Source organism: Vespa velutina, chromosome 11, assembly GCF_912470025.1.
Source record: "Vespa velutina chromosome 11, iVesVel2.1, whole genome shotgun sequence".
Lineage (NCBI taxonomy): Eukaryota > Metazoa > Arthropoda > Insecta > Hymenoptera > Vespidae > Vespa > Vespa velutina.
Window position 1 is genome coordinate 456076 of NC_062198.1, and position 21522 is coordinate 477597.

At 28.6% G+C, this 21522-nt stretch overlaps 5 protein-coding genes across 16 annotated transcripts in view; 3 read left to right on the top strand and 2 right to left on the bottom strand.

The window, feature by feature from the left end:
- LOC124953052 (mediator of RNA polymerase II transcription subunit 13) overlaps window positions 1–3940 on the top strand; it is a 20209-nt gene extending 16269 nt beyond the window's left edge. For 2 of the 3 annotated variants that reach the window (XM_047503888.1, XM_047503890.1), the window contains 5 exons: window positions 100–444; window positions 521–859; window positions 951–1235; window positions 1323–1594; window positions 1689–3940. In XM_047503888.1, coding sequence (XP_047359844.1) covers window positions 100–444; window positions 521–859; window positions 951–1235; window positions 1323–1594; window positions 1689–1821 — 1374 coding nt within the window. In that variant the 3' untranslated portion in view covers window positions 1822–3940. The remainder of the gene's footprint in view (window positions 1–99; window positions 445–520; window positions 860–950; window positions 1236–1322; window positions 1595–1688) is intronic. The other variant, XM_047503889.1, reaches the window with a different exon arrangement.
- Window positions 3510–9239, bottom strand: LOC124953058 (glycoprotein-N-acetylgalactosamine 3-beta-galactosyltransferase 1). 6 transcript variants are annotated; one of them, XM_047503905.1, is made up of 7 exons: window positions 8964–9239; window positions 8783–8872; window positions 6621–6812; window positions 6292–6467; window positions 5988–6195; window positions 5571–5709; window positions 3510–5400 (listed from the first exon to the last, which is right to left on the bottom strand). In XM_047503905.1, exons 3-7 carry the CDS (start codon window positions 6649–6651, stop codon window positions 4857–4859), a joined length of 1098 nt encoding a protein of 365 aa, XP_047359861.1. In that variant the 5' UTR covers window positions 6652–6812; window positions 8783–8872; window positions 8964–9239; the 3' UTR covers window positions 3510–4856. The 6 variants fall into 6 exon arrangements, with proteins under 6 accessions (XP_047359861.1, XP_047359860.1, XP_047359862.1 ...); XM_047503904.1 differs by having other exon boundaries at window positions 8783–9000; window positions 9180–9237; XM_047503906.1 differs by having other exon boundaries at window positions 8783–9000; window positions 9195–9223.
- A 462-nt stretch (window positions 9240–9701) lies between these two features.
- Window positions 9702–11180, top strand: LOC124953059 (thioredoxin domain-containing protein 15). Its single transcript, XM_047503911.1, has 4 exons — window positions 9702–10032; window positions 10130–10326; window positions 10412–10638; window positions 10712–11180. The coding sequence occupies exons 1-4, from the start codon at window positions 9987–9989 to the stop codon at window positions 11064–11066; spliced, it is 825 nt and encodes a 274-aa protein (XP_047359867.1). The 5' UTR covers window positions 9702–9986; the 3' UTR covers window positions 11067–11180.
- Window positions 11181–11607: 427 nt separating this feature from the next.
- On the top strand, window positions 11608–16095 carry LOC124953053 (zinc finger protein 595-like). Of its 4 annotated transcripts, none has more exons than XM_047503893.1 (8): window positions 11608–11814; window positions 12078–12278; window positions 12417–12519; window positions 12590–12924; window positions 13233–13601; window positions 13702–14056; window positions 14132–14430; window positions 14545–16095. In XM_047503893.1, the coding sequence occupies exons 2-8, from the start codon at window positions 12102–12104 to the stop codon at window positions 15094–15096; spliced, it is 2190 nt and encodes a 729-aa protein (XP_047359849.1). In that variant the 5' UTR covers window positions 11608–11814; window positions 12078–12101; the 3' UTR covers window positions 15097–16095. The 4 variants fall into 4 exon arrangements, with proteins under 4 accessions (XP_047359849.1, XP_047359851.1, XP_047359847.1 ...); XM_047503895.1 differs by having other exon boundaries at window positions 12138–12278; XM_047503891.1 differs by having other exon boundaries at window positions 11608–12278.
- A 512-nt stretch (window positions 16096–16607) lies between these two features.
- LOC124953054 (ESF1 homolog) lies at window positions 16608–20179 on the bottom strand. 2 transcript variants are annotated; one of them, XM_047503896.1, is made up of 8 exons: window positions 19912–20179; window positions 19041–19684; window positions 18770–18948; window positions 18267–18371; window positions 17994–18194; window positions 17700–17922; window positions 16850–17619; window positions 16608–16779 (listed from the first exon to the last, which is right to left on the bottom strand). In XM_047503896.1, exons 2-8 carry the CDS (start codon window positions 19669–19671, stop codon window positions 16660–16662), a joined length of 2229 nt encoding a protein of 742 aa, XP_047359852.1. In that variant the 5' UTR covers window positions 19672–19684; window positions 19912–20179; the 3' UTR covers window positions 16608–16659. The 2 variants fall into 2 exon arrangements, with proteins under 2 accessions (XP_047359852.1, XP_047359853.1); XM_047503897.1 differs by having other exon boundaries at window positions 20086–20105.
- Between the last annotated feature and the right edge of the window lie 1343 nt (window positions 20180–21522).

Consider the following 21522-nt stretch of genomic DNA (forward strand, 5'->3'; position numbering starts at 1 on the left):
TGTTTAAAGCTTCTCTTCGCTTTCGATTGTATAACACGTTTCGAAACTTTTAACGAAAGTAGTAATGAATAAGAAAAGCTTTGAATCAATCATTTTCAGTCATATAGTAATACTCTTGCAACTCCACATCAGGAACGGAACAAAGCACCGTACCGACTGTACGCACCAGCCTATGTATTGGCTCCTCTACGAGCAAAAAGCGAAGCGCCGGAATCATTTGGAATTGCTGGACCAGAGGAGTGTGCTGTATTGTATTTGAGTTATTGCCTCAGTGAAGATCAATCCTGGTTGTTGGCCGTAGCAACGGACGATCGAGGAGAGATCTTTGAAACTGCTACCATTAATATTGATATACCTAATAGGAAACGAAGAAAACGTGCCTCTGCCAGAAGAATTGGATTACAAAAACTTATGGACTTTATCCTTGGTGTGATGTCTCAAGGTGTAAGTATCCAAACAAGATGAATGTCTTGTTTCATGCTTTTCTTTTCCTTGTTTAGAACGTAGGACTTTTTTCTAGGTGCAACCGTGGAGATTAGTTGTAGGTCGTGTTGGACGTATAGGACATGGAGAATTGAAAGGCTGGAGTTGGCTACTTTCTAGAAAAGCTCTTTTGAAAGCTTCGAAACATTTGAAAGAAATATGTGGACAGTGTAGTCTTTTATACCCATCAGCAGCGCCCTGTGTACTCAGCGCATGTTTAGTATCTCTAGAACCTGATTCTACTCTCAGATTGATGGCTGATCAATTTACACCCGATGAAAGATTTAGCCAAGCATCAGTAAACTGCCAATTATCCACACCACAAGATGTTACATGTACTCATATTCTTGTCTTTCCTACGTCGGCTACTACTCAGGTAACTGGAGGGAAATTTGTTTATGAGAAATTGATTTTTTTCCCACATTTCGTATAATTGATATTATTTATTATATTGACTTTATTTATAGTCATCCCAGACTGCCTTTCAAGAACAACATATAAATGGACCAGAATTAGGAGATGATGAATTATTTTCTGCTTTGAATGATGATATGCCAGAAGCCATGGAAGGCATGGGAGATTTCAATGATATTTTCAATGTATGGCCTGAGGCAGGTGCAGGTGGTGGTCAAAGTCCTAGTGGAAGTCCTCATCGGCCTGAAGGATCCCCATTAGGAGGAGATGGTGGGGGTTCTGGATTAGGCAATCATGATGGGCCAGGTAGTCCGTTTCAATGCAGTAATACATCCAGAGTAAGTAAATAAATATACGTTCTACCAACTTTAAGTTAACATTTCCTATTTTATATCTATGAATTTTATTAAAATATTATATTTTAGGTAGCCGTTGCTGAACAATCAGAAGAAGTTGGTACACTTTTACAACAACCACTTGCTCTTGGTTATTTAGTATCTACTGCACCAACAGGACGAATGCCACCATGGTTTTGGGCAGCTTGTCCGCATCTTGAGGGAGTTTGTCCAGTTTTTTTGAAAAATGCTTTACATCTTCACAGTCCCTCAATTCAGCAAAATAGTGACGACCTCTTACAACAACAAAGTGCACTCACTGCTCATCCACTTGATTCACAGTATACCACCGATGTACTCAGGTTTATATCAGATATTCGATATAGAACTTGTATATATGTATATATATAAAAAAGCTTTCGTTAATTCGTCGATTATTATTTTGTTAATTTTTAGGTATGTTCTGGAGGGATATAACGCATTATCATGGCTCGCAATGGATGCAAATACCAAGGATCGATTATCTTGTTTACCGGTGCATGTACAGGCGCTCATGCAGCTCTACCACGCAGCGGCAGCTCTCGTCTGACCCTCACCCTCTCCCTTTATAGTGCAGCATGTGCACCTCTCTCACGCATTTCTTATTATAATGTCATTTGGGGCTTTACGAGAGCAATTGGTTCCATATGGGCAATTTCTCTCATGCATTAGGAATGTAGATATCGTTCGAATACTGGGAACGGTTTTTCGACCAGTTGTTAATGAAACCATAGTACGAAGGAATGCGGCTTTGTTACAAGGAATATTTAAAGAATGATATAGAGTAATGCATTATAAATAACAGATCGTAAACAACAGGCCGAATATCCACAGCATGATAAGTCCCTTTACAATTTTCTATTATAGCCCTCAGATGAAATAGATTTGTAATTTATGTTTACAAATGTGATAAAAAAAAAGAAAAAACAAAGAAATTATAAAATCAATGTGACCATGCCAGCAATGATAATATTTATGCAAAAAAATAACATGTGTGTTGTTTGTAAAGGAGCGTATTAATGTGAATAAAGAAGCGTGAAGGAATGAGAAAGAGAGGATATATAAGGAAGATAATTTGCAAAAGCGCCTCTCTGCTGACGATAGATAGTTCAATTATAAATCAGAAGAATCTCTAGAATGTTATGTAACCAAGTTTTTAATTGTAAATTGAATTTTGTACAAAGTTTTTATTAGTAATAACGACGAAGTAATATAAAATGATATTACGTTGTTTTTTAATTTTATATAGATAATATAAAATGGAAGGGAGAACTTCGTTTTTATAATGCCTCGTATAAGCCCCTGGCGTGAGATAAAATATGACAATTATATATTATGCTCGCGCGGAATTGGGTCGCTGTTATCATGTTTCCTAGACCCATTAGCGCAGATTTTCGATGCTGTTTGACAAATTTTATTCGAATTAGGTGACCTCTGATATATTATACATACATTATAGTGTAAAATATTGTTTTTAAATAATTTATGAAGTGAGATATCGCCGAGATTAGATAATTGAATGAGAGGGGGAGAAAAAAGAATGTTTACGAACATAAAGAAATGTGTGTATGTGATTTGCGCGCGCGCGTATGTATGTATGTATGATTGTGTGAACGAAACAAAAGAGAGAGAATGCGAGAGAATGTCTTCTTTTGCAGCTAAAAAGACAAAGAGAGAATATGGGGCTCGTTTGAGTGGAGCCATGGTGGCCAATTGCGTCAGTCGCATAGTACAAATATGACTTGTACATAGAAACCTTACTCCCTAACTAATTGGTTAATTTACTCACGCCCACACTCACACTGTATCTATAGTATTTATTACCTGGGTAGCAATGTCATTATTGGGATTATTTTATTATTATTATTATTATTATTATTATTAATTATTAATTATTAATTATTATTATTATTAATATTATTATTATTATTATTATTATTATTATTATTATTATATTACGAAATATAGTTTTATGTGTATATATCTATACATACATACATACATATATATATATATATATATTATATATATATTCAATATACGTGTTTTAAATTTATATAGCAAGCATAGTGGAAGCGTGCCTTGTTAAATGTTCTCTAATGTTCTAAAGTTTAATTATTGTACTGATATTCATAAGTTGTGTGCGCAAGTACATGTGATAACATATCGGTGACCAAAATATTACACAATCTATGAAAAATTGTATAAAAGATGTTCGCAAGCTTTTTTTCCATATTATCCGATGTAATACATAAATGATTAATGAGCTTCTAGAAAGGTGCCTATATCTTGAGTGAGTTATTTTTTACACACAAGGATAGTGTTACCATTAAAAACAAGGTCTTATTTCTTATGGCATGTATATTCACATTAGGTATACATCTTTCAGTTCATACATTAGATAATAATTACAATATGTTACCATGTTATGTAACAATATGGTACGCTTAACACGATCCCTAAGAGTGTACCAACTTGAATAAAATTTTGGACTGAAGGATTAGCAAATTTCTGCTATGCTTGCAATATATACCTATCCTCATTCTTATACTATGTTCAATGTATAAACAACCAAAATGTACGTGTGTATCCTGTACATGCGATTCTTCCTGTCAATCAAAAATTATAAATCAAAAATTATAATATTTTTTTAATTTAGAGTGACCTCATTCAGTTGAAGCCTATAATAAATTTATTTTATTTTCCTATCACCAGCATAAGCTGCACATATGCAAATAGTAATTTTCAATTCTTATATATAAAAAATGATTTTATGATATTTACTTTGTTATTTTAGCATGATATTGTGTGGATATATGTGTACACCTTGATTATTTGCACATTGGACATAGTCCAAGGCAGCAAACATAATAAAATTGATAGTGACGAGGTTAACAATGAGACTAGAACGTAAAGCATAGTAATACGACTAGCAACAAGCAAGCATTCACAGCAATGGTGTATTGTGGCACTAATCTATTAAGTTGTGCTTTTATAGAAAGTTTTTATGATACTTTATTGAGATCTCTTAATTAATCTAGTAATCTAGTCTCTTAAATCATGCTTACTAGTAATACTTTCAACAAAGTATATTTCATTTTTTATTTGGTTAATGGCCTCATCTCTATTTTTATTCATTGTGTTTGCAGCCTTCGCTTATATGGTTATACTTGATGCAACAACGTCACGTATTTAACAATTTACATTCGCTATTAAAAACAGAATAGAACAAATCAAAATATATTTAAAAAAAAATATATATTTAAATTTTATTCATTTAATATAAAGAACAACACGTCATTGCATCTTGTACAACTGTAAATTTTAATAGGACCACAATTTCCTGATATTGAAATTACATTCGTATAAACGTGTTAATATGACGAAGTATAATTTATCACATGTTTTTATATTCTATATAATGTTCTATACTATTCATGCTATCAACTTGTTCAAATTGATGCTTGGAACAGACTAGCAATGCATATAGGAATATATATATATATATATATATATATATATATATATATATTTTTTTTTTTTTTTTTTCTTTTTCCATACATTCTAATTTTGACAAAGTACAGACTAGTATTCGGTTAGTGTATATGGCATTTCTGGCAAAGGATTCTCCAAGCCATGGTTAATGCCATATGGTCTTAAATGATATATTAAATATTCAAGAACATACATCATATTCGGCGAGACATAATGAAATGATATCGCACTATCAGAACAGCAATCGAGTCCATCTTTGGTGTCATAATAGATGTATTTCCAATACCAAAAACTTTTATCCACATGATTAGGTATCAAATGATGCTCTGGCACAAATGGAAAGAACCTCCCACGACCATGCGAGTCTCTAGTATCCATCGCGCGAACACCAATTTTTTCTAGACACTTTCCCATTTCAACATCCTCTGCACCACCATTATCAGCACGACACTTGGTTTCGTCAGGAAGACCTTCAGTTACAAATTTACGAAGACCTTCTTTGCTAACTACGTATCCAGCACCTCCACTCATATATCCTTGCTTTACAAAAGGTTTGAATCTACATCCAAAATACAATGGCATATTTGGGTTGTAAGACAATAGCATGTAACGTAGATTCTCAACCACAACGTACCTGGAATTGTCGATTACATATGTGTTTAACCAAAATATCCAATATGAAATATGTTATTCTCTCTAATCTTAAAATATGAATCACAATTGTGATATATAGATATAATTTATAATATAAAATATTTTTATGAAATGAAAGTAAATGAAGGTAAATTCACAAATTTTACTAACGTATCATCGTCAGCCTTCATGAACCAATCTACTTGATCTTTGTACTTTTCATAAGCATATTTAAATGCTTCTTTGGTTTTAGCCCACAGATTATCTCTGCCTTCTTTTACTGGCAGTACTACAGTGGGTAAACTTAGATCTGGAAAGAATTAGATATTATATAAATATATTATAATTTTATTTTATAAAAATTGTTCTCTCATAAAAGAAGCTTTGAAATCATCCCTACTGAAATAGATTTTTATATATTTAATTTACTTGCACTTGTTGCATAGAAGTTATATATAATGGATTATTGTTACAGGGATGAATTGTTGTTATACAACAGATAAATATTGAAATGAAGAAAAAAGAAATAAGATAAAGTAAAACAAAATGGTTATATAAAAATATCATTTTTAATATTTCATTATATACCTTCTGCAGAACTCATGAATAAAAGAATATTACAGCGTTTTCCCCATGTGGCTTTTACATGCCGAGCCTTGCTTTGATGATTTTTTGGGCCTGTCATAATCCAACAAAGAACACGAACTTTCTTTGCTAATACTTGCGCTACCTTATCTTCTCCTTTATGAAAATCTTCATTATCACTATGAAATTTCACTTCTATCTCAGGCCCTATCTAAGGTAATATACAAAATATATGTCTGTCTTATACTTTAATAATATATTTAAATAATGACATAGAACAAATGATTAAAATATAAAAAAGTAATACCTCTGGCTCGAGTTCTGAATAATGATGCGGATCCCTTATCAGAGCAGAACTCCCAGGAATTCGTGTAAATATATTAGATACTTCTCCAGTAGAAGAAAAGAGGAGGCATGCTGTTAAAAAGCCAATGATTGTGCCAACTGAGAGAGTTATTACAAAACGGCGTCCACTTCGTCCACCTAAACACAAAGTTTTCTAATTGTTAATTTTATACATTATATAAATACAATAATTAATTTTATATGTTGTTTAAAATATATTAACATTATTGGATAATGAAAATCTTCATTGAATACTAAAGTATAGATAAATAATAAACAATATATATTTACCATCAAAACTTGGAAATCGTTGCTGAACCATGATATTAAATAAAAGAGTTGATTATCTTAATAAAGTGATAAGCATTGCATATATTCTGCACAGCATTTGATAATATTTATTTTTTCTCCTTGTACAATAGTTTATTTACTGATTATTTAATGATTATATAAAATCATTATGTTTTGCTCGTTTATAATTATCTGCAATATTTTGTAAATAACACATACAATTACTAATTATTGAAATACTTTTTTTTAGTCATAATAACACAGTTCAAAGTTAAAACACAGTTATTATATTCTCATAAAATAAATAAATAAATAAATAAAATGCGTACATTTCTTCAGTTTTTAAATTTTGGCAAATTTTGATAATATTCTACAATGTAAAAAAAAAAAAAAAAAGAAAATAAGAAAAAAATGTTAATCGTTGGTTCTGTCGGCTTATCTTATCTAGCCTACTTATGATATGACTTCGTTACTTTATTACTACACCATTCCACGCGTTTTCATGCCTTCCCTTCCGTCCCGAATTTTTGCTCCCGTCACAATATTTTTTAGTACGTATACTCGATGTCACATCATTATTTACATTGAATAATAACGATAGTGTTATACTTTTAAATAAATATTATAATTAATAATATTATTAAAATAATATTTAAAATAAATATTATAATTAATAATATTATTAAAATAATATTTAAAATAAATATTATAATTAATAATATTATTAAAATAATATTTAAAATAAATATTATAAAAAATATTTTTAAAAAACAGAATTCTGATTCTCGTAATATTTTTGGATGAATGGAGATAATCAATGTTAGGACAAGTATTTTCTTATCAAATTTAAATACTTCAAACGTATAAATTTTTAAAACTTCCATTTACTACTATACTATCTTATCATTGTGGTAATAAGTTTGATTATATGTATATATTCTTTTTATTTTTTGTAATGTACTATATTGCTCTGATATTGTAAACTATACAAAAAAATTTTACATTATATGACTCTACAAATACACTTACCTTCTAATAATAGTTTATGTTTTAATATTTATTAAAATAATATATAAATACTACGTATTTGCTGATAAAATTCAATGTATTATAGATTATGTACATGCAATAAATAGCACATATTAAATCTTTATTGAAAATAGATATCAAATTTTCTACTATACTCTTTCATTTTGTGGAAGAATACATTTATCTTCCATTCTTTTATATTGATAAAATAGCTGATATTAATTTGTTTTAACAATAAACTGTCTTATTCCGAAAATCTATATAACTATTATAAATATATTATTTTAAATTATATTATTTTTGTTGTATATTTATTGAATTATCAAATTACCAAAAATTGATATATAATTAAATTTTAATAATAATAGAATTTATTTTTATAAAATAATACGGTATATACCATAATTCTTTTCACTAATACAGCATACAACAAAACTTTCCAGTTACTTGATTAAGCATACAATTGTGCTTATTCTAGCAGAATCCATTGCTTAACTATGTGAAATATTACCAATATACAAGTAAAGGTAAAATATAAGCTTCCATATATAAATAGTTTTGTATATGTGCATTATTAATATGTTACGTACAATTTCTCTTATGCAATATAATGCCTATATTCACATACATACAATATAATTTATGTTGTTCATATATGTTTAACACAAGGTCATGCATGGACAGCTGAATGCATATGTGCACAAATGCATTAGCAGTAAGCAAATGTAACTAAAGGGAGATGACTCAGCTGATTTTGCAACATGCACTAGAACATATTTATATATATATATACACATTTTACTGTTGCTAAATAAATTTTCATTGTTACTAATTCAATTTTATAATTTTTCTTAGTAGAAATTGTGTGTGTTTACATATATATATATATATATATATATATACACACACACACACACACACGAAAATGTATCAAAGATTTGTCAATTAATTGAACTATAATTTTTACTACCTTTTTCACATTAGAGACACATATCAATAATATTTATCACACAATTATGAACATTAAAAGTCTATATTAAAATTGTTTAAAATCTTATTATTATGAAGTATTAAAAAAATGATTATATTACAAATTATAAGGTAATGTATGAGCATAATTAAAATATACGTACCATATTAAAGTGTTTACACATTATGCTAATCAATCGGTCCATAGTGATTTGATTTATGATCATTCAATTTTATCCACTCAGGTACACGGACTTATTTCATGAGAGAAGTTAATAAAAATAGACATGTTTTTCTATATTTTCAATGGCAAATGAAGAGCACCATAATCACAAAAATGTTTACCTCGCTGCATGATACTTGATGTGACGTGACAATAATACTGAAATTAATATTGCATTTGTATACATTGCATGCATTTTACTCGTTCTGATTCTTATATACATTGTACACTTATATTCGCATTAAAATTTTCGAATATTTATTACATAATACGAAATATAGATGTTTATCATTATTTTTATTGAAAAATAAAATTATTATACAATAAAACCAACGAACAAAGAAATAACCAACTTATGCCCACCGTCGCAAGCATCTGCCGGCAACTATTAAATCTATATCGAAAACATTGACAAAATGAATGAAAGAACTAGAGAGGTTTCTTCTGTTATAATTTAGACGTCTTTTTTCATACATAGCAAATATGGCATTATGATTGATTCGCATTACGTTTCAGTTTGATAAAACTTTAATAACATTTTTAATTACATGCTTTATTTATTATATGAATTAATAGAGTTATTTAAATTTTGGAAAGTATTATAAACTAATGATAATCAAATTTTTACAATTTACCGCGTAGTATTAAGCCAATCAGTATGTACCATTTATTAGTCATTAAAAATGTTGATAAATATACAATCTATCTTATTATTAAAACAACAAGTTTTTCAAATTGCATGGTAATCTAATTACTTTCAGTAAAAAATATTTTTGTTTTCCCAAAATTTTTTTGTGCATGAGGGCGCTACTAAAATTATATATATAAGTTTAATCTCAAATGGCTATAAGCATACAATATCGTTGGCGTATCTATTATTGATATTAGTAATGTTTGGCTTGAAGAATCGATCCTCTGTAGATTATGAAAGTCGATGATTAATAAACGATAAGTGAAAATGAAAATAATGCAAATATATTTGGATGAATTGAAATTCGTAAACTATATTTCAAATACAATAATACGTTAATCTTGTAGTAATTCATGTGTGTAACTAATTTTTTGATTAAACTATTCGTTTGTATTCTATATATTTGTTCTAGTAAATAGATGTTCAACTTGCGGTATTAGGTTATATATATAAAATGTATATTTTTGAAAGAAGATTAAGTTTATTTATGCTAGTACTAGGTGAGAATTTTTAGTATTCCAGTTTAATATGAATTAATACAAAGAAAAGGATGGTTTATAAATTTACAATTTTAATGTTATTATTAATATTATTTAGCTTCAATAATAAGTGTATTTGGACAGACAGACGAATGTGCTGTACAAATAAAAGCTGAGGATAATGTCTCTGATAATGATATAAATGCTATTCAAGAAGTTTTAGAACCAACGACAAATGTATCATTAGAAAATAGTTCTATACTTAGTACAGCAAAAGTAAATTGTTTAACCGATAAGACTTATGGATCAGTGGAAGTAAGACAGTATTATGAATTACTTATTAATAGCGATAAATTTTAACCCTATATAATTTTTTTATATAATTTAATATTGCTTATAGTTAGTCAATGCAACAAGATTTATGGAATTGCTGATCTTAGAACCTGGACCATCGAATCGAACTAGAAATGACAAGGATGGTAGACAACAACCAGGAACATGCGTGCTAATTTTGTTTTATGCAAGATGGTGTGTTTTCAGTAGTCAAGCAGCACCACATTTTAATGCATTGCCAAGATCATTTCCTCACATAAAATGTATAGCTATAGATGCAATAAAACATCAAAGGTATGTAATTAATAAACCGCAATTTTAAATGTACTATATCTATCTTCTAAATTATTTTTTTTTTTATTTGTAGCTTTAATGCACAATATGGAATAGTAGGAGTACCAACATTGATGCTAGTACATAATGGAAAACCCATAGCTAAATTTAATGGCACTGTTTACACATTGAAGTTATTTGCAAAATTTATTACACATCTTACTATGTTTCAAACAAGTGGTTCTTTATTTGTTACATTTGCAGATTTCAGTGGTCCAGTACCTAGCACACCTTCTAATGAAACTGATTATTGTTTAGTACTATCATGGGTTTTCATTGCTGCATGTGCTTTATATTTCACATCAAAAAGCAGATGGTGGCAACAATTTATTGAATTAGTTCAAAATACATGGAGAGAAAGTAATGCACAGCACGAACATGTAGATTAGATTTTTTTTGTAGATAAAATAAATATGTTCATTTAACTAAAGAAGTTTAACTAAGAATAATAGTATTGTGATATTTGATATTGATAAGTAAAAATATATATCTTTAAAAACGAATAATATACTGATTATTTTACTTTTACTACAATATATACTAATTTTTTTTTATTCCATGGTTATGATTATAGAAGTAGAAAGCATTTCGTGTAAATTTATATAATTTAATATCTTTTTTGCATATACGTAATAGTTACTATTTGTACAAATTTACTATCGTATATCAAAACTTGGGTTAGTGATAATTTTATTGCGCATTTTTTGTCAATTGAGTATCTAAATAGTGATAAAAATTATTTATAAAACCATAGAATGTCGGGAAATGTTAAATATTACGACAATTAAGATTGATAAAATTCACATACTATGATTTTGATATCGAAAAAATTTACATTATGTTTTCATTTTGTTCTTTTGATATCAGAAGAAGCTACATTATGTTTTTGTTTTTACGAACATGAACTTGACTTCGATAGTTACGCATCGGACTCGCGTTGTGCTTGTAATGGCCGACTTCGCGATTCACTTATCATTTCCCTAACTTCATGATTGTTGTGTACGGCATTTGTTTGCGCTGAAGTTCGTCTCTAATGGGTTTGTTATTACCGTTGATGCCGGTTGAAAGTGGTGATTCTTTTTGAAAACAGAATAACTACAAATAAGTGGACTTTTTACAAGAAAGCTGACATATCAGGTCAGATAAAATGACTTTGTTCCGTGCTTTTATAAATTTAGATCGTGTACATTTTTTATCGTTCGACGTCAGGTTAGCTCCTCTATAAAAAATTGTGTGCAAATTTAATTTAAATTTAGACTAGATTAAGAGACATTATTTGAATACAATTAATAGATAAAAGATTAGATAATTTGTTATAAAAAAGAGTTATAAAAAAAAAGATGGGATCATTGAATCTAATTTGCCCGATGTGCTGTGGTGAAACATTTAACGATCCACAGTCATTGAAGTACCACTTGCTCAGCATGACGGACAATTTGTATTGTCCTGGATGTTCGCAGCGTTCAGATTCGGTAATGGCGTTGATACAGCACTTGGATCGATGTGGGCAAGATTCAGAACAGGAAATGCATCAAGATACTGAAGAAAACTTGGAACAAGAAACTTCAAAAGGAACTGTCACAGCTTCCGAAGTCTTAATGGTATATTATATTTTAAACTTATGATACAAAAATGTATAGTCTTATGCCAATATTATTTTATATTTATCATTTATGTAATTTGTTCATTTGTTATTGTATATATTTTAAATACATCATATATGTGTTGCTTTATTTCAGGATACAAATATTGAACAGATTAATCAAACTTTTCTAGCAACTGTAAATAATAATGGTATTATGATAGTAGGAGAATCTGAAACTATTCAAGTTGATGAAAACGGTGTGTAACAATTTTCTTTCATGTACATTTATTTTCTTCTATTGAATATTATTTCTGACACAAACACCAGGAGACATTAAAGTAATAGAAAAGATGGATACAGACAAATCACAAGTAGATCATAATTCACTGGACTTCAAGATGACTGAAAAATTAGACAGTATTGTTAATGAAACAGAAGAAAAATCTTCAACTTCAAATTCATTAGTGACTCCATCAACATCTGGCACAGAAGATAAATCGACAGATAAAAATATAATTACCATTTTATCCAGTGGTTCTGAACTTTTGGATGGAGATACTAGTGCCTTGATAAATATGGACCATATAAATGATGTTGGTGAACTTGATGAAACTGGATTACTTCGCGTTAAACAGGAAATCTGTGAGGTAAAAGTAGAGGAGGTACAACATGCTATTGTCTTTTATATCTTCGCATGTGCATGCATATGATTTGAGTCTCCATATACAATTTATAATACTTATTTTTATTCCTTCAATCTATTCGTTTAAAATATTTTTTTTAAACATTGATAATGGCATTTTCTATCTATTAATTTCAGACTTTATACATCACAAAAATGGATGTTTCATTAGAAAAGTACCTTTAAAATATCACAAAAATATTATTTTCAATAATTTAAGTATGAATATTAAAGTATTAAGTTTCTATTTTTATTGGTAGCTTTAAAGAATACTCTTTTTTGTCACAGCTAGAACCAGAAGCAGTTTATAGTTGTACAAGTTGCGACATGAGCTTCAATTCTGTTTTGGAACATATAAAACAGTTTCATGATGGTCAAGAAGTATTGCTTGAAATGGCAGAACAATTAGATGATTTATCATCCGTACCCACGACTTCTGTTCTCCCAGATGAATCTGAGAATGATATTAATACACAACCTCAAGCTATGAATACCCTTTGTACCGAAGAATGTGTAGATAGCGAAGGAAGATTATATACTAGAAAAGTAGTTCAAATAGAAAGATTTTGGGATAGAACTTCAATTGCAATACCACCGACACAATCTACGAAGGCACCGATGATCGAGAAATTTTTTTCTAACGTAGAAGGCGTGAAAGTACAGTATTTTTTGAATAGTAAACTATACAATATGTAACTATACAATATCATAACTAAATAACATCTGTAACGATTTAACTTATATTTTATATATCAAGGTGAGAGAGAAAAGAATAGCTCCCACATCGGTGAGAATGTATAGATGTAATCAGTGTCTACAGCAATTCACAAAATTAGCAATTTTTCGAGAGCATGCTTGTCTTCGTGGTAATAATCGCTGTGACAGTTGTGATCAAACTTTTGCAACATCAAAAGCATTACAACTTCATTCAAAGATACATGAAGGTGAACCTGATTCTAATCAACGAGTGTTTGTATGCACTACATGTGGTACTGAGTTTTGTTCGCACAAAAGCTTAAGATTACATTCTCGAATGCATGCGCCAGTGAGAGCACGACACGTTGATGCACCAGAAGGAACTCTCGATGCAACATTTACATGTCCTGAGTGTGGTAATCTTATCTTTTGTGTAAATATTAAATAACAAATTGTATTCTTTCATTAAGTATGCTGTTAACCATTTACAGGTAAAACATTATCAGAATCATATAAAGAAGCACACATGTCATTGCATACAGGTGATTCCGTAACCTGTACAGTTTGTAATAGAAAGTTCGATTCTGCTGATAGTTTGGCGATGCACGCTGCAGTGCACACTGAATTGAGTCAATCACACTCTCCGACTCCTCCTATAGGTGAAGTAAATGAATCCATTGAAAATCAAAAACCCTATCAGTGCCAACACTGTGGTCGAAGATTTACTAGACCACACGAGAAAGTAAAACACGAGCGTATTCATACTGGAGAGAAGCCCCATGTCTGTGAAGTATGTGTTATATCTCCTTTTTTTTCTTTATATTTTGTTTTTTCTTTCGTTAATTTGAATGTAATATTAGCGTAAAAAATGTTTATAAAGAAACAATTATTTTTCTCTTGTTAGGTCTGTGGTAAAACCTTTCGTGTTTCATACTGCTTGACATTACATATGAGGACGCATACAGGAGTAAGACCATACGGATGTCAACATTGTGGCAAAAGGTTTAAAGCTTCCTCGGTGTATAATCATCATTTACTTACGCATGGAGAAGAACGTGCTTATACGTGTCCCTACTGTCCAAAAACTTTTAAAACTCGAGTTCAATTAGCTGGTCATAAGAATAGCCATACGAAGCCATTCCGTTGTACTGAATGCTCCAGACCTTTTGCATCTCTATATGCAGCAAGAGCACACATTCAAACACATAAAAAAGATAATAATTTAAAATTTAGTTGTTATATCTGTGGCGCATCTTATGGTAGAGCATTCGCTTTAAAAGATCACTTGAAACAGCACGGTCAAGATACATTGATTCCACCTGAGCCTGCACGAGAGGAAGAAGTACGCGAAGGTGATAATTTTTTGTTTACAGAAGAGGATATGGAAGAAGATAAATTAATTATACCATCTTCTATAACTGTCGCACAATCTTCTGGAGCAGAAGATACAGATTAAAATTGTGATATCTAGTCGGTAAATTGTTTTAATTTGTAGTTTGCTGTTTCATGTGTGTTTATTCGTTTGGGAACGAAACGATTGGATTCCGTCTAATTTCATAGTATTTAAATACTATTAGCATTAATTTCTCTTTAAAATTTTTGTAAAATTTATAATTCTTACAAAAATGTTATAATGTAATATAATTTATAACTCTGATTTGTGATAGTAATGTAATTTTATGGTGTAAACATAATTTTGTTAATGCCATTGCATTGAACTTTTACATCAGTCTGTAAGCAAATAACAAAAGAAAATTATTTTCAAAAGTTATCGTATTTAGTTTACATCAATTAAGGGCCTTGAAGAATGTATTTTTTACTAAATTAAATTCATAAATTTGTATATGCTGATCGAGTTAAATGGAAATTTTAAATTGGATGAATGAATGATTATCATATTAAATTGTTATTTAGATAATCTATTTAACTATATTGAAAGTAAAAAAAATATGTTAGTCAGACTGCTTCTAATTTTATGTATAGAATCCAATGTTGTCATCCTTTCTTCCTTAGACAATTTTATTTTTGTTGAATGATTTTTTCAATCTTCCTCATCGTTTGTTTCTTTGAGTGAGAGAAAAATATATATATTTAGACAATAATATACTAAAATTTTCTATCTTCTTTGTAGATAAAAATATATCAAGTAATATTTACTGTATTTGCATTATATATTTTCAAACTCTAAAATTCTTAGCTATGGCCTTGTAATAGATCAGTGATATATATAACTATTCTTTAAAAAATATCTAATTTTAGATTTGAAGCGGAACTGAGTACAAGAAAAATTTATTATTGTTATTTTACAAAATACAATAATCCTATCTATAGTATTGGTAATTTCCTATATCTACAAAATATTGTTAACAATTGCTAAAAAGATTATTTATTTTGAAAATAACTTTGAGAAGCAGTGGATTGCACAAAGAATAAAAGAATAAAAGAATAATTCTAATCATTGAGTTCTTAATTTTACACGAGATGTTCATTATTTAAATTGTTAAATGCCTGATTTGCTATTATTTCTAGAGATACAATTAAATGAAAAATAATATAAAAATAATAAGTCATTTGTTTTTATGACAGTAGACATAAATCTGAGATTGATTGATTAAGATATAATCTAAATGAGTACAAATCAAATTTTTCTAATTATTTTAGGACAAGAATATTTATTTAATATGTTGGAAAGAATGAAAAAGAATTATTAAACATGTACAAAAAAATAATAAAAAATAAGGAATTAAATGCCGTTGTAAATAATTGTGTTGAATAATGTCTTTGAAAATAGATCCATATTCATGTGGAATATGTAATAGAAAGTTGCTTATAAAGTTTATACTTTAATAAAATATATTCAAAATCATACATTTTTCATGATAAAATTCTCATTATACCAATAAATTTAATAAAATTTAAACGGTAATAGGTATATGTTCATTATTTGAAAGAATTTGAATGAAATAGTTTTTTTAATATGCTTTTTTTATTCTTAAGTAAAATTTTACCATAGAAGTTATCATTTTATTGGTTGAGATATAGTTTTGGTATTTCTTTTTACAGATTTAACTAATGCTTGTAATTCTACATCCAACTTTTTACTAATTTTGGATAGTTTCTTTCCGTTATCTTCCGTTTCCTAAAATTAAAAAATATTATATACAAATGTGAAAAAATTTATTTAAGATACAATAGTATCTAATACTAACATTGACTGGAGTATCTTCGGCTCTTCTTTTTAATTTTTCTTGAATTAATGCTTCAGTGCCTTTAGTTTTTCTGTAATGAGGATCTGCAGGATCGATATTGAAATAATGCGATGTATAAAGTGCAGCAAATCTGGTATCCTTTACATTCACTTCAAAATCATCCTTCTCAATCTCTTGTAGATTTTGTTTTTTCTTCAATCTTTTACGTTTGGATTTTGATAAATCTGCATTAGCTTCAATTTTTTTCATGTTAAAATGTTTCTTATTTTCTCTCTCAGTTTCATCCATTAAAAGTAATTCTAATTCATCTGCACGTTTCGTTTCTCCATCTGTTATAGAAGAATCCATGTCACTATTTTCTTCAGCTATTTTTTGTTTTTTATAACGTAATTGGTCATTTCTTAGTTTATTATCCTTAGAAGAATCAACATCAGAATCTTCCGAATTCAATATATCATCGTCGCGTAATTCCTTAAATTTCTTTAATTCTTCCTTCCTTGCTTTCTGTTTGGCCTTTCGCTTTGCTAAATATTCTTCGAATGGAGTCAGATCTTCTTTCTTATTTAATTTTTCTTTAACCAACTTTTCTGTTTTATTTTTTGTTCCTATGCCCCATGTGAATTCTAATTCAACATCCTTTTTTTTCTTTGCTTCTTCGTCTTTGTCTAATTGTTTCAACAAGGTCTTATATTTTTCAATGGGATCATTAGGTTTATTTGGATCATCTTGATTTTCTGTTTTATGTGCATTATTTTGTCCACTTTCGTTATCTAAAATACAAACATATTATATATTATCATGATGTAAAGATATTTATAATTTATATATTACTGTCATGTATGACAAATACCTGTATCATCATCACTAGTTGCATTTGCTAAATAGGCTTGTAAATCATTTTCATTTAATTCATTAATTTTTCCAGAATTAAGCTTATTTGCTATTTCTTCTCTTTCTAGATTTGTTTCATCCCAAGTTAATTCTACCTTCACTTGTTGCAATGCAGTAGTTGTAAATTGACGTGGTTGATATTTTGAAAGTTCTGGTAATTCAGTACATACTTCTCGAGGTTCCTAAAGTAAAATATTTTTTTATAATACACGAAGTAAAGTTTATAATAAATAAAGATGAAGAATTTTCATACTTGATCGAATGTCATATCATTTGGTATAAATCTTAAATCTAATTTTGTTGCTGTGGATTCATATTCAATACCATCACATTCAGTATAAATTTTGTTTGCAGTTTCTACAGAATCACATTCCAACACTGCATAATAATACTTTAATCGATTTAATTGATATCTTCTTAATTTCTCCATATGATAATCTGAGCCCTCTTCATTCTATAACAGTTAAGGAGAAACGAGTTTTATTTTTATGGAATGTTTATATGTGCTATAAATTATTGAACTTACATCACTTTTACTATGAACTTCTTCTGTTTTATTATTAACCAGTTCTACTGGTCCTTTTATTTCTTCTTCTTTCATGCGTTGTAGACCAAATTCTGATGGGTAAATCTGTAATATTGACAAAGTTTGTAACAATTGTTAACACTCGATTTACTGATCAGTCAAAAAATTGATTTCAGCCGTTTTTCTAAGAATTTCTATTTAAAATTTCGCCGCATATTTTCTCAAAGCATTATAATTTTTTCTATTATATAGATGATCTATATTAACTATCCATTAAAAAATGTTGTTTTCCTCTTCTATTAATTCTAAGATACATATGAGGTATATCTTAATATATTGGAATAATGTTATTTTTATGTTATTTATTATACTTATTAATAATATAATTGTTAATGTTAATCCTGTGTAGTAGTTCTAGTGTTAATACTTCAATAATATGCATGTTTAAAAATAATTAATATTACCATAAAAATAATTATATAGTTAAAAATAATTAATATTACCGTAATACAATGGATAAGACCACCACTGGGTAAAAATGAATTAAATAGGACCATTAGATCTACAGCACGTATTCTATCCCAATCCATATTACATATAGCTAATCGATGAGTACTTTGTTCTGTCCTTTCTGCATCTTTATCTAATTCACCCCAACCATGTTCTATATCTTCATTTTCATCTAAATGTTAAGTGAATATGTTTTTAGTTATTTATGCAAAAGTTGTGTTACAATCAAGCTGCAATAGCAAGATCATGTGTATAATACATTACCACTGTACTCAGAACTTTCTTCATCAGAAGAACTATCAGTTAATAAAACTCCTTCACCCCTGGCATAATTAACAGAAAGATCTTGTAATCTCTCTTTTATTTGATCTGTTAGTTTAATATTTTCATCTTTATTTTTTACATGTAATTGTTTCTCATTTTCTTTTAAATCTGAATCTAAATCAATTGCATCTAATGAGCTATCAGTATCTGTATCTATACTTGTATCTCCCTTTGGTTTTATACCAAGAAAGTTATCCTGATCAGAAATACATTCATCTGAATCATTTTCTTTCTTTTGAATCACATTATCAATGATTTCATCTTTTACTTCTTTATTGTTATGCTTCAATATTCTTTTCTTTCTAGCCTTTTTTATTTTGGAATTAGTCTCAGGTATAGATTCATCTTCACTACTGGTTAGTTCATAATACTTCCTAAGATTTTCCATAGAAGTTTGGTTAATAGGTTTTCCACGTTTATCAATTGTATATTTTATTGCAAACTTTTTATCTTTAAACATACTTTGAAATCTTTTATCTATTTTAATTTTACGCTCAATTTTTGGAATCCGTCTAAATTTGGGATCCCTTGTAATATGTGCAAAGCGTTTATCAGTAATTGATTCATCCATAATGACGGCTCCTCTGTAAACGTATGAAATAAAATAAGAATAAAATATTTTATTAATATATTATAATATAGTTAATATATTATAAATTTAATAGTTCAAATTATCACTTATTTACTTCAGAACATAAATAAAAATCAGCTAAGATTTTATAATTTAATGAAATATCATATAATATACAATTTTATATTTTTTAAGATTATTATAATTAGAAAATGATTTTATAATATAAAATATAGTTACCAAATATCATACGATATATGAAAAATTATTGTTTCCTTTCAGGTTATGTTTAAGAAGAGCTTTATCTTTAGCAACAACGTTGTTTCGTTAAATCAATTTTAAAAAGATAAATGTATTTAAACGTAGCAAAAATTTATTATTGTAAAATTTTCAAAATACGTGTATGTACTTTACCACGTGTATTGATAGGTATGCTTGAATGTTTTTTTAAACAAGGTAATAGAAACGTAATGACGTTTATATTCTCCCGTTGATAAAGACGATCGTTACAATATCGATCGAAAACATGTAAACTAACCGAACCACTCTGAATATTAATTTTAAATTTCCTGCTAGATGGAAGTACTCGTTGAATTTAGTCGTCGAAACAAAATTTAAAAATTTGTAATTTTTGCAAGATTATGAAGATGTGAAGTAATTTAAAGACATGTGCAAATTATTAATACTGCATAATTTGTTAATGAATAAAGTCATCTTGATTGTATTTTCTATTGTACTTTTAAATGTACAATATCATCGAAGCAAAGTATATCTAAAATAAACTTGCTGGTTTCCTATCTTGTAATAAAGACTAGTCATTTTTATTATTTTTCTGAAAATAGTGCAGTCTAAAATGAAAGAAAAATATGAATATATTCGATCGAATAGGAATTGTATATTACGTATACATATAAATACATATTATATATATAATATATATATCATCATATATTTAAATTACACGACACACAAATTACAGCATCTTATAAACATTATGGACAAACCGTAGGAAATCAAATAGGAAATGTGCACGAATGTTCGATCCCACTCTTCTCTCTCTCTCTCTCTCTCTCTCTCTCTCTCTCTCTCTCTCTTCCGTTTATGTTCTTTTTTCTTTTCACATAACATGAGGTATATCTCGTATATTAAAATTAAAATAGATCGGTACGGCGAACGAGTCTGAATGTGAAATTCGTTTGCCTGATGAGAGAAGTACATAATAAAAGACGGTCTAGAAGTTGATACCATATTGGATGAGGTAAAATAGGCTTAAGTTATCCATATTTTGTTCGATAACGATTCTTTATAATAACGAGCGGTTAACGAGAAATGCGATAAAAAAAGATAGATATTATAAATACATAGATTGCGAAAATTTCAATTGTCTTTCCTTATTTTTCTAACGTTCCATCGCAAATACGCATAGTGTAATATAAAGCGCATATATGTTCGATTATTTTTGATTACTTTTTAATTAGTTCATACGAGATATGTAATGCGAAACACTACGCGCTGTATATTATACACATATGATGTAATTGATGCGATAACAACGATCGACGTATTTTCGAATAAACGAATAAAAAATCAATAAGATTTGCCGAAAAATCTAATAAATCAGACTTAGTGCGATTTATTTCATTATCTCTTCTAATTATTTTCTAGGATGCAACTTCGAACATTTTTTATAATAACCAACAGACATACGTGGAATAGTTAATTTTTAACATTTGTTTAACATTTATCAGAGAGCGACACCGTATCGTATTAAAGAAAGCTGATAGTTATTATTCGGATATTAGAATATAGAATTAATTTCATGGGACAGTTTGTTAATTATCATGCTTGAAA